Source organism: Cucurbita moschata, unplaced genomic scaffold (genome assembly GCF_002738365.1).
Source record: "Cucurbita moschata cultivar Rifu unplaced genomic scaffold, Cmos_1.0 Cmo_Scf00036, whole genome shotgun sequence".
Lineage (NCBI taxonomy): Eukaryota > Viridiplantae > Streptophyta > Magnoliopsida > Cucurbitales > Cucurbitaceae > Cucurbita > Cucurbita moschata.
This window is the reverse complement of record NW_019268552.1, coordinates 1556476-1568321: the sequence shown is the minus strand read 5'-3', so window position 1 is coordinate 1568321 and position 11846 is coordinate 1556476. Positions and strand designations below refer to the sequence as shown.

At 37.4% G+C, this 11846-nt stretch overlaps 3 protein-coding genes and 1 pseudogene across 3 annotated transcripts in view; 2 read left to right on the top strand and 2 right to left on the bottom strand.

The window, feature by feature from the left end:
- LOC111431667 (DEAD-box ATP-dependent RNA helicase 51-like) overlaps nucleotides 1-3148 on the top strand; it is a 5568-nt gene extending 2420 nt beyond the window's left edge. Inside the window, exons 4-12 of the mRNA XM_023068371.1 lie at nucleotides 295-378; nucleotides 599-640; nucleotides 807-878; nucleotides 967-1266; nucleotides 1678-1716; nucleotides 1830-1934; nucleotides 2162-2230; nucleotides 2322-2447; nucleotides 2734-3148. Coding sequence (XP_022924139.1) covers nucleotides 295-378; nucleotides 599-640; nucleotides 807-878; nucleotides 967-1266; nucleotides 1678-1716; nucleotides 1830-1934; nucleotides 2162-2230; nucleotides 2322-2447; nucleotides 2734-2916 — 1020 coding nt within the window. The 3' untranslated portion in view covers nucleotides 2917-3148. The remainder of the gene's footprint in view (nucleotides 1-294; nucleotides 379-598; nucleotides 641-806; nucleotides 879-966; nucleotides 1267-1677; nucleotides 1717-1829; nucleotides 1935-2161; nucleotides 2231-2321; nucleotides 2448-2733) is intronic.
- A 220-nt stretch (nucleotides 3149-3368) lies between these two features.
- LOC111431661 (mavicyanin) lies at nucleotides 3369-4268 on the bottom strand. Its single transcript, XM_023068364.1, has 2 exons — nucleotides 3921-4268; nucleotides 3369-3823 (listed from the first exon to the last, which is right to left on the bottom strand). The coding sequence occupies exons 1-2, from the start codon at nucleotides 4120-4122 to the stop codon at nucleotides 3492-3494; spliced, it is 534 nt and encodes a 177-aa protein (XP_022924132.1). The 5' UTR covers nucleotides 4123-4268; the 3' UTR covers nucleotides 3369-3491.
- Nucleotides 4269-4870: 602 nt separating this feature from the next.
- Nucleotides 4871-10508, top strand: LOC111431594. The gene is made up of 7 exons (XM_023068278.1): nucleotides 4871-5233; nucleotides 5432-5657; nucleotides 6770-6893; nucleotides 7016-7356; nucleotides 7645-8866; nucleotides 9395-9588; nucleotides 10014-10508. The coding sequence occupies exons 1-7, from the start codon at nucleotides 5130-5132 to the stop codon at nucleotides 10107-10109; spliced, it is 2307 nt and encodes a 768-aa protein (XP_022924046.1). The 5' UTR covers nucleotides 4871-5129; the 3' UTR covers nucleotides 10110-10508.
- A 63-nt stretch (nucleotides 10509-10571) lies between these two features.
- Nucleotides 10572-11561, bottom strand: LOC111431595 (annotated as a pseudogene).
- Between the last annotated feature and the right edge of the window lie 285 nt (nucleotides 11562-11846).

The following is an 11846-nucleotide window of genomic DNA, read 5'->3' as shown; positions in this document are numbered from 1 at the left end:
GGTTTTTTTTTTTTTTTTTTTTTTTTTTTTTTTTTTTTTTTTTTTTTTTTTTTTTTGTGTGTGTTATTTTTTTTAATCTCACTTTTTTGGATAAGAAACTCCTTCATTGATAATAGACGTATATATTAATTAAGTTGGTTTTTATCACCTCTAAAAGATTTTTTAATTTCCATTTCCTATTCCTGATGACTAGAGTTTGCATCTGACAACTCATCAAATTATGTTGGTAATTTCCTGTATGTAATCCTCCATCTTATAAATGTTACATTCTTTTCTTTCTAAACTTCTTTGCAGTGCCTCATAATTGATGAAGCGGACAGGATATTGGAAACCAATTTTGAGGAGGAAATGAAACAGATTATAAAGCTCCTACCAAAGGTATGACTATTCTTGTTTTGTTCTTTTTTTATATATAACTATGGACCCTTTTCAAGACTGTCGTATTAATTACTAAAAGTTGCCACATCATCTTGTTGCCTTAGCAAATGAGGTTTAAGTAGTTTGAGTAGGAGTGCACCATTATTATTATGGTTGGGTCATTCTTTTCCTCATGCAATACTGTAATCTGATGGTATTTTAATTTGAATCAAATTTGCAGAATAGACAGACTGCTTTATTCTCAGCAACCCAAACTCAAAAGGTTTGTGCACAGCATTAGACTTTTATACTTCTTCTCTCGTGTTTTCTTCTTTTCTACCATAATGTGAATGTAGTTATCATCTTATGAACTTCCATTTATTTGTTCATGTGAATTGATTTTGGTTCTCTCCATCCCCACCAATCCCCCCAACAAAATAAAATAACAGGTTGAAGATCTTGTTCGCCTGTCTTTTCAGTCGACTCCTATTTATATTGATGTAGATGATGGAAGAACCAAGGTAACATGATATACTGTTATATATATATGTTAATTTAATATCTAATTCCTTGCTTCTAATCGAGCGAATTACATATATGTTGGTGTAGGTCACCAATGAGGGGTTGCAACAAGGTTATTGTGTTGTGCCCAGTGCTAAAAGATTCGTTCTTCTATATTCCTTCTTGAAGAGAAATTTATCTAAGAAAATTATGGTCTTCTTCTCGTCTTGTAACTCTGTCAAATTCCATGCGGACCTTCTTAGATACATTAAGGTCGATTGCATGGATATTCATGGAAAACAAAAGCAGCAGAAGAGAACTTCTACCTTCTTTGCCTTCAACAAGGCTGAGACGGGGATCCTACTATGTACTGATGTTGCTGCACGTGGACTTGACATCCCCGCTGTTGTAAGTTATATTCATTTTTTCTCCCAATGTAAATGATTGAAGTTGTATTTCCTTGTTGATCATAATTTCCTGCAAATCATGATAACAGTTATTTTTTATAAATGGAAATTCTCTAGTAGGCTTTTATTTTCTTGGCTTTTTGTAAGGTCGTGAATCAATCAACTTACATCTTGACAACACCTGCATCTACATACTAGTGCATATCCTCTCTTCTTTTGTGTGTGTGTCTGTGTGTCTGTGTGTTCCTTCGCTGTATTTTTTTCGCATCTATTTTCATTGTAGGCTGGCATATTGAATAATGCTTATTAAAATTACTGAGTTAAAGGATAATAATGGTATTACATTTCTTAAAGCCATTTAGCTTAATACATATATCTCATTGATTCTCTATGCTCATTTCGAATGTCTCAGGATTGGATTGTGCAGTATGATCCTCCAGATGAACCCAAGGTGCCTCTTTTTCCTTAATTATGTTCACTTCTCATTTATTATCCTTGTCATTCCAATACTATTTTGTTACTAGGTAATTCCTGTACAACGTTGTGTGAAATTGTTGCTTTCAGGAATATATTCACAGAGTTGGTCGAACAGCTCGAGGCGAAGGTAGCAAAGGAAATGCCCTGCTTTTCTTGATTCCTGAAGAGCTTCAATTTCTTCGCTATTTAAAGGTGTGGTATTTTCCCTAAAAATTTATATTGAATCGTAGTTGGGATAAATTATCTTTTTCTCATGGGTTAAGTAGTATTAGAGGAAGAGCAAAAACAAACAAAGCTCAGAATTCCATACAGTTTTGCTATTGTCAACCATGGCATTGCTTTGCAAACAAGCTCCTGTATACAATTCACTAGTGTTTGCCTTTTCTTTAGTTTGAGTGTGGTTCATGTTCTATTGTCAGGAAGCAAAAGTTCCTGTCAAAGAGTATGAGTTCAGTGATAAGAAACTAGCCAACGTGCAATCTCATCTGGTAATTTCCTTGTCCTCTCAAGCGCAGGCACATAAATATGAAATAGTAATCATCCATTGATTCTAATCCTGGAATCTCTTGAATGATGCAGGAAAAGCTGGTTGGGAGCAATTATTATTTGAACAAGTCCGCTAAGGAAGCTTACAGATCCTATTTATTAGCTTACAATTCACACTCTATGAAAGATATTTTCAACGTCCACCGCCTTGATCTACAGGTTCTGATCTTAACTTCCTTTCATCTAACCCATATAACGAAATCTCCGCACGCATGCATACTATGATAATTTGCCGATGAGCCATATTCTTCCAACATCTTAGTGAGGAGCTTCGCTAACTAAAATTTGGTGGATATATGTTCAACAACTTAGTCTTTGTTCATTTGGAAATGATTGTATTATGTCACTTCTTGAAGCTTACTCTGCTAGACATCGATGAGTAGATAATAGGGAAGAATGTTTCTATATATTTCACTTCTCACCTTATATAACTGTATGTCAACAGGCGATTGCTGCTTCATTCTGCTTTTCCAACCCTCCAAAGGTCAACCTTAACATCGACAGCAGTGCCTCGAAATTCAGGAAGAAAACGCGCAAAGTAGAAGGGAGCAAAAACCGATTCAGTGAGAGCAACCCTTATGGGAGGAAGAATGGCGATGAGGATGAGAGACAATTTGTAAGATACTAACTGTAACTGCTGTGAGTCACCATTTCATAGCTGAGGAAATTATTATTCTGTCCTGAGTTCCATTTATTTGCTGATGATGTTCCTAAAATAGTCTGGTAACCAGATGCGATTTTGTATCCTAATATTCATAGCCTAAGAAAAGTTTTGACGCTGGGACGGTGACTTGTTGATTACATTGTAATGCAAAATTTTGGAAACTGAAACCGAACCCGCGACTATGATTTCTCCGTAACTGAGCCTACCAACTTCTTGATACTTTTAGAACTCTCAGTTACACTTGTTAGAATATCGTTCAGCGATGAAGCTCGTTTAGAGATTAATATCGTTCAGCGATCCCCAATTCAGCTACAGTTCTGTTAGCTTCGCACATCAATGTTGCACACAGACAAATTGGAAGAAAAACCAGAGCAGAACTCGCAATTCATTCATAGCATAAGAATTTTGTTAAAAAAATAATTTGATGATAAATGAATCGAACCAATCCCATTCCCTAACACCTAATCCAAGAAAACAAAAAACGAACATAGCCTCCCTAAAAGACCCAACACAGCATTCTAGACGACATAACAAATCATTCAAATAAACATAAACGAAGCAACGAACATGAAGAACATCCCCAAGAATGGAGATGAAACAGAGAGTAAATTAGCTGCAGCAGCTTTCTTGTTATCATGGGGTGGAGGAGTGGGTGGGTGAGGAGGGCTGACAGGTTCCAACACTTTGATTATCATTCTCTGGCCTTTTTGACAATGCCCCGTAACCCCACTGATGAAATAGAACAGCCCTGGTCTATCAAGTTTCACAACACTGTTGCCACTGTTGTCATAAAACAGAGGCTTCGAAGAAAGGCACTCCTTGTACTCTTCCTCCGTCACCACCATCACCGAATCCTTCTTGTACCTGAAATCTAACAGCATCAAAGTAACACAAAATCACAGGTGAAGCTAAAATTCGAGATGGGTATTGGAAAAAACAACTTATTTTGCAGCTTTTTGTGTACTTACTGACAGTGTCATGAACAGAGAATCTGTTTCGGGAGGCCCATTTGTTGTATTTGCCAGTTTCTTTTGGATCAGGGACTTCCCATCCATCATCATCGCCGACGAGGAGTTCGGTGCTAACAGCGGAGAAGAAGTGGAAGGAGAGGAGGAGGAGGAGGAGGAAAGCTTTGAAGGGAGCAGAACAGAGGAGGAGGAGGAAAGCCATGGTTTTGATAGGAAGCAGAGGCGTGAGTGAAATGAGGGATTCTGGAAATCAAATTCAAATGCGTTAATAAATAGAGAGAAAAAAGGAATGAGTTGGTTGGAAATGGAGAGTCGTGGAGGAACTCAACAGATTTTGGCGGTCACCGTGAAGAAAGGGATTCCCTTTGAATTGCTATAAACTGTTTCGCCCTCTCTGTAGTTGAGTTACAACGACGGTAATATTTACATTAACAAAATAAATAAATAAATAAATAAATAAATAAATAAATTCCTACGATTTTATTTATGAGTTTTTTTTACTCGCTCTTAATTAATTAATTAAACATAATTATGACGTGGAATTTCATAAATTAATATTAATAATAGTGAAAAAAACTAATATAATTAATGTAATTATAAATCCATTAACAGAGATTAACACGAATGACTAAAAGAGGCATAAACGAAAACTCAGTAGTGAAAGTGTCCAATCTCGAAGATTAGGGACTAAATGTAAACTGCACTCAAATTCATAGATAACGTTCGATATTTTGAAATTTAGAGACTTAAACAAATTAAATTTACGCTCATAGATAAAAAATATAACGTTTTGAAACGTTCATGTTATGGTCTGTTTTGATGTTTGAATTATGTAAGGAGATTTTCGTAAAATGGTATGATTTGGTAATATAATTTTAATAGGGTAATTAGTGGATTTATTTATAAAACAAATATTAATAATTTACTTTGAAAAAAAAAATATAGCAAATTACAGATGGTGCCATAGCCGTCCGTATAAAATGTGAGGGCGCCGAGTCGGAGACGGAGAGATAGACCGATTGATACTACGTTCAGTGGCCGACGCCGAGCAGACAGAGGGAAGGAAGGACGGACGAGAGAATTGTGCCGAAGGCCTCGATTCGCAGTAGCTTTGTTTCTTTGCCGCACGCAAGTCTCAATTTTCCTTCGATAATCTGATTTGCGTAAACTTGGAAGAATCGGGAACGAGATTGCTTCTAGAATCAATCGATGTCGCAGGATTCAGAGAAGAGGTTTCATTCCATCATGGACAAGCTCTTTCAGAATGCACCAGCCACTCCAAACTCAAATTCTGCATCTTCCCCGTCCTCCAGGTTTTTTCGCTGCTCTTTTGTTTTCTTAGCTCATTGTGTGTTTTTCGTTTATGTTAGTTATTGTGAAGATGAAAGTAGAAGTTGATTTTAGCTAGCGTCTGTCTTTTTGGTTTGTCGACAGGCTAAATTTGTGATTGTTCATCCTTTTCTGAGTGATGTTTTAAAATTGTTTAACATGACTTTTTTTTCAAATGCCAGTCCATCTGGAGGACAATTGTCGAGAGGAAGAAAACGGCCATATTCTTCATCTGGTCTGGTAGTGGGAGAGCTGAGGACAAAAAGTGATGTAATTGAGGCATTGCAGAAGCATTCTGCAGCTTCTGCTGGATCCTCTGATGCTCCGTTATGCAGGCCTTGGGACCGTGGAGATCTTTCTAAAAGACTAACCACATTCAAGTCGATGACATGGTTTGGTAAACCTAAGGTTTGGTTCAGCTTTCCACTTTCTAAACGTTTTATGAATATTTCTCGTACTTTCAATTTTCAGTTTTGTAGTGTTTGTGCTTATTCGATTGGTTGAGGGATGTTTTACTTGGTTCATAGTCTTGGATTTTCCCTGGAAATATATGTTATTCTTGAATTCTGTTTTCTTATTATATAGTAGAGTTCAGCTGAATCCCTTTTCTTATTTGTGCTGAAGACATAGGTGTCCTTCTCCCCATTGATCACAGTTTTAAAGTTTTGGTTGAGGTGGAGGTCACTTTTCATGATACACTTTAGGAAATATTTATTAGGGCAAGGGGGAACAGGATGGGGTTGACAATGTCTTCTGATTCTTTCTAATAGATTAACCGCATTCATATCAATGACAATGTTTTCTGATTCAACTACACCCTCTGTCTATTGGAAATGAATTCATCTCTTTTCTGGTTAGGAAATTAATATAGAGCAATCAGGGTCAGATAGAAAATATTTTATCACTCAACTATACTTGCAATTGGAAATGATATTTTGTAGGCTATGCACTGTTATTTAACGTGTTTTTCATTAGGTTGTTATCTCATACTCTCCTGGCATACTATAATATTCAAATTCATAACACTTTTTCTCCACAAATTTCTCAGAGAACTCATCACTACTTTTTGCCTTCGCATAAAGGAAACTCCGGATGCCAAACCTTTTGTATCATTTTTTATCACACTTTTTTTTTCTGCATAATCCTTCTCTTTCTCTCCATACTCTTTCAGTCATACAGAAGTCTCTTCCTCTTTCCCTACAAGTAATATCTTTCTAATATTTATGTATAGGATCAGTCCTTCGCACAGTATAACATTTCTTTATGATGAATTTCTGTATTCTTGCTATGTTGCTCTATGAGTTGTGATTTGTTTCAGGAAACTTCTATTTTATCTTCCTAGGTTTTCATATTTATTTTCTTATCAATTTATTTGGAGAGAGTATATGGGTTTTAAATATAGTTTGCAAATATCTGATTTTATATATATATATATTTTTCTTTTTCTTTGCTATGTAGAACATATACACAGTTTGGACATTCTTTGATTCTAATATTAGAAATTTTTATATCTTCCATAGGTGGTAAATCCTATAAATTGTGCTAGAAGAGGTTGGATCAATGTAGATATGGATACTATTGCCTGTGAATCATGCGGAGCACGCCTCCTTTTCTCTACTCCATCTTCCTGGAATCAGCAACAAGGTATGATTCTCTACCACATACATGTAGTACTGAAAGATTGTGACACATTTGACTCTAGTTTTCTGTCTTTCTTTTTTTCTTTTTCACTAAAGATGAATTGTTTTCTGGTTTGCCCCCCTCAGTTGAGAAGGCCGCTTTGGTATTTAGCTTAAAGTTGGATAATGGGCACAAGTTACTCTGTCCCTGGATAGATAATGCCTGTGATGAAGCATTGGCTAATTTTCCTCCTACTCCTCCTCCAACTTTAGTTAATAAATTTAGGGAGCGCTGTTCTATGTTATTACATCTTTCAGCTCTCCCTGTTATTTCGTCTTCATTTGTCAAATGGATGGAGAGTCACCACCTCAAGAAATTTCTTGAAGAATTATCCTTGGAGGAATTTGGTAATGAGTCTCATAAAAAATCTGAAATCGAGTACCTAGGAGATGGACACGACTCAGAAACTGCTGAAGTATATTATCAGGTTTTGCTCTTGTTCCATCAATATCTACATCTGCTAATTCCAGTAATGCTTACAAATCTTCTTACGAGTTGTTTACCATTGTCATTTATTTTATTCTCAACCATCGCCAATCTTTCTGAGCATAGCTTTGTATTTTAGTAAAACTTAGGACCAATACTGGTGATAAAATGGTATGACTCTTGCATTTTCCCTTAAACATAACAGATTTGTTTTTTCCCTGTAATTCTTAAAAAGAAAAAAAGTTCTCTCTCGTTCTCAGTTAAGTGAACAAAATTTAAAATATTGCAGGCTCTTAAGCTGATTAGCTTGTTTGGATGGGAACCTCGTTCACTGCCGTATGTAGTTGACTGCAAGACAGGGTCCGACCAATCTCTCAAAAAAGCCACCACTTTGGTTTCACATCCTACTGTCAATCTATACACTGCTGCCACCAAAGAAAATGTAGATGGGAATGGAATTGCTGAGATTTCAAGTGAATTGCAATCTCAGCCCAATTCTGTTGTTTTAGATTGCCGGCTCTGTGGAGCTAGCGTTGGATTATGGGCATTCCAAACAATTCCTAAACCTGTGGAAATCATCAGATTGGTTGGACCCACTGAATTGAACAGTGAGTCAGGCACTCATGATTCAGGCAATAAAAGTGTCATCAATCATGCAGGTATTATTAATGTTGAAATGTCAAAATTAAGTTCCACAATTGCAGGGGGACCTACCCCTGCACGACAGAGTTTCAAGGCCACCATCACTTTGCCTGTCATTGGCCAAAATTTGAGGGCTAGGTTATTCAATGATGAAAAAATTAGTGATCGGATGTATACTGACCAAGAAATGGTCCAAGCTGATTCCTTGGATAAAAATATGTTACAAGATAGCAAAAGCAGTGAAGATAGCACCCTTACTGGACAAATTGATCAGCAGAATCAAACGCCTGATCCTAGATGCAGTACTTCTGGTGATGATCAGACCCCTTTGTTGGAAGGTATAAGTTTCACTGATCAGGGAACCTTACCTGAATCTTGTTTGAATGGTTCAACTGAGGAAACTCAAGTAAAGAGGACAGAGATTGTTCCTGCTCAGGAAATTGAAGTGGTGGAGAATGCTGAGGATTCAATACAGTCGGATTCTGGTAACAAAGCAGAAGATCTGCATCGTGGCCCTTCTCCAGTCAAAAAGTCTTTGGCGTCAACAGATTCTGTTATGATCACAAGTAGTGAATGCAGTGAAAAGAAGTTGCCTTCTGATGTCTTGGACCAGTGTGATCCACAACAGGTTTCAGAAAATGATACCTCAAATAGCAAAGAGGTTTCTTTGGACTTACAGGTGACCCCAAATAAATCTTCGTGCCCTGAAGTTGATACAAATACAGATATTGCCAGTGAGATCGAATCAACGAGAGACAAACTTTGTTCTGATAACCACAATACCTCAGAAAACCAGGACCATGAAGGAGGTGATGCGAATGACAAAGTGAATACCTCTGTGAACAGCGAGCATATTGGCCATGGTGGAGGTACGGCATACTCTTAATCCTTCTTTTTCCACGAATGGTGCAGCATATTTATAGACTCTCTAGTTATCATGGCCATGGGTAAGACAGCCTCTAAGATACTCGGTGGCTTCATGCTTTAATTCTGTTGTATTGGCTGAAGTGCAATAGTTATTAAAGTTAATTGTTTACATGAACAATTTCGAGTGGAATAAGTTGAGAGGTAACTTGTCTATGAGCTTGCTTTGTGAACGATAGTTGGCTTGTTTCTTAAACTGAATACTGGGGGAAATCGTTTAGAAGAGAGCTATATCCCCATTGATGCCTGAACATTAGCATAATGTGTCAAATGTTAGACTGATTGAGTAGGCATTCTGTATATAATTTATCCTAGACTAGCCTTGCAACTGGCTAAACAACCAACAAGTTAAATTGATCAACCCAGTTTCTGTATTTTTGTCATGCAAGTTCATACCCTTAGTGTTATCATTCCCAAGTCATTATTTTTAAATGATAAATCATATTTTATTACTTTTACATTATTCTTTGCAGAGGATTATCCCAAGGGTGTTCCGTCAGGTGGTGTAACGGAGTTTGATCCAATCAGGCAGCATAGGCATTTTTGTCCTTGGATTGCCACAGGAAATGTGGCACCTGGTTGGAAACTAACCCTAACTGCTTTACAGCGTGAAAATAGCTCTTCACCACATTCACCTAAGAACTCTCCATCAGCATCTCTTATTAAGGTACGTACGTAAGAACGTCTGGAGATATTTTTTGAGCAAGGTAGATGTTCACTTATCAATATTATGATGCACAAGAGTCGTGACACGGTAGATTGGTTTTGTCAGTACCTTTTTGGCCTTTATTTGTTATTAGAAATGGGAACATAATTTTGAATAAACCATGGTGTAGACTGAACTTGCGTTGGAACAATTTCAGTAATCTGGGTCCCCCGTAGTTAATCCATAGCATTCACTGATAATTATTGGAGCAGTCTGCCACTCCATGGGATATAGTTTATCCATATATTCTATTCTTGGATTTTCAACCTCCTGCTCTTAAATATGCCCTATTGTAGTTTTGCACTTGTGTGCACATGCACAGGGCACTTTCTTTATTATGACTTTCATCTCAAGAGAATCACTGCAAACTGTGTTTACTTTTCCAGGTCGATGACCCCGTTACATCGGTTCGAAATCTATTCACATCTTCTGCAAAGAAATTGAAAAGCAGTCTAGTTTCCAACGAGAGCACCAAGCGCTAGCTAGATTGCCTTCAATCACATATAAACCGGATCGAGCTTCCGGGATTGAATTGCTGCCTCTTCTGAGGTATGAGATACACTCTTTGACAGATGGTTTTCATGCCATGCCGTTCCCAATTGATATACTTCTACAATGAATGCATCTGCTGTTGTATTATTCTCTATTTGTTCTTGAACTAGTTATGGGATTTTGTAATAGTGAAGTGTTTTTGACTTGGCCTCTATTGGCAGCTTGTAGTTTTTTGGACCATAGAATTGAATTAGAGTGACAAGTGAAGAGCTGAGCTTATTATAGTCATAAAATTTGTACATTATTAACGACTGGCCGCCAATATGAGCATAGTACATTGGTAATTGATATGTACTCCTTTTGAGGTCGAAAGTTCGAACTTTCATATCTTGAAAACTTATTTGTATACATGGATGAGATTAGAAGTGCCAAAATATTTAATTTACAAGGAGATAACCCTTCGACGCAAAACCTTATCTAATTAAGAGTAGGAACTTACCTGAAGTAGGGAGAGGTAGTATTCTCTTTCACTGTCTTCACTTGCGCAATCCTGCCCATAGCCTGTTCCAATCACTTAGGCCGAATCATTCATCTCTGGCGAATCTTTGATGGAAATTGTGAACTCCGTTCCATTCGGCTCGGTACCGATACCTTCCTGATCAACCTCGAGCTTCCCTTTCCGGGCTACCAACTTTAACTCGGGGGATGGTTTAAAGGGTCTCTCACAATGATCCCTACAGTTCCAGCCAAGTTCTTAGTTCCAGAGAACTTCTCGTTCTCTCTTCCATTCATCTTTAAGTGTTTCGGATGCTAACTCATTCCCTTCCTCTTTGCGAGCTCAACATCCACACCGTAAGATCTCACTCCACTGTCCTGAACATAGTTTGATGTGATCTTTACAAAGTCTTTTCTTCTGTAAGAAATCCCTGCAGCTCCACTTACAAGGTTAGTAAACCTAGCAACTCCTGCAAGGGCGTCGTCACCATAAAGGCCAATGATAATGCGACCAGCAGGCTCTCCATCAACGGAGATATCAATAAATGCACGCTTGGTGAGGCTCTGTAAAACGAGGGCCTTCTTTGGGACACAATAATTCTTCATCCAAGCTTTCTGCAGCCTCAGCTTTGGAGTGTAAAATGGGTCTTGGCATGAGAGCCGAAGAGAAGAAGAGAGAATTGCTTTCACCTCTCAGCGGTGAGATGGGTCCATATTCTTAGTCGAGCATCCTCCAAGATAGAGTTGGCGACATTTAATTATGACGCAATGGCAGTCACTAACAGGGTTGCGAGCACCATACTGCATCGTATTCAAGATGGTTAAAAAGACCCGTGATCAGCCTTCTACACAGCGTGAGATTCTGCAACATTATTTGGTGATGGAACATTTGGGGAAACTTCCCGGGATGAAGAAATTTCTTTTCTAGTTTGTTGATTCCATTGCTTCGATTTATGTTTTTTGGGCAGAAGACATCGCGGATTTTCTTGTGCATAAAATCATCCTCGTAATAGAGTACTTTTTAAATGATCACAACTAAAATACTTGTTTTCCTCAAGTCCATAAGAACGACAATTAAACATCAATTTTTCGTCTACATTCTAACAATTTTTGTATTCTAAAGATAATTTTGAAACATTTATAAAACATAAAAGAGTATTTTTTAAAACCGAAGAGTTATAACAAGCAATCATCTTAGTCGCCATTGTTTTTTTTTTTTTTTTTTTTTAAAG

What these genes read in the sequence shown, in the direction of transcription:
- LOC111431594 (XM_023068278.1), top strand. Translation starts at nt 5,130, where the DNA reads ATGTCGCAGGATTCAGAGAAGAGGTTTCATTCCATCATGGACAAGCTC. An exon ending in TTCCTGGAATCAGCAACAAG is followed by an intron (nt 6,894 to 7,015) that starts GTATGATTCTCT and finishes TGCCCCCCTCAG; the next exon opens with TTGAGAAGGCCGCTTTGGTA. An exon ending in GCATATTGGCCATGGTGGAG is followed by an intron (nt 8,867 to 9,394) that starts GTACGGCATACT and finishes TATTCTTTGCAG; the next exon opens with AGGATTATCCCAAGGGTGTT.
- LOC111431661 (XM_023068364.1), bottom strand. Translation starts at nt 4,122, where the DNA reads ATGGCTTTCCTCCTCCTCCTCTGTTCTGCTCCCTTCAAAGCTTTCCTC. An exon ending in CTCTGTTCATGACACTGTCA is followed by an intron (nt 3,824 to 3,920) that starts GTAAGTACACAA and finishes TGATGCTGTTAG; the next exon opens with ATTTCAGGTACAAGAAGGAT.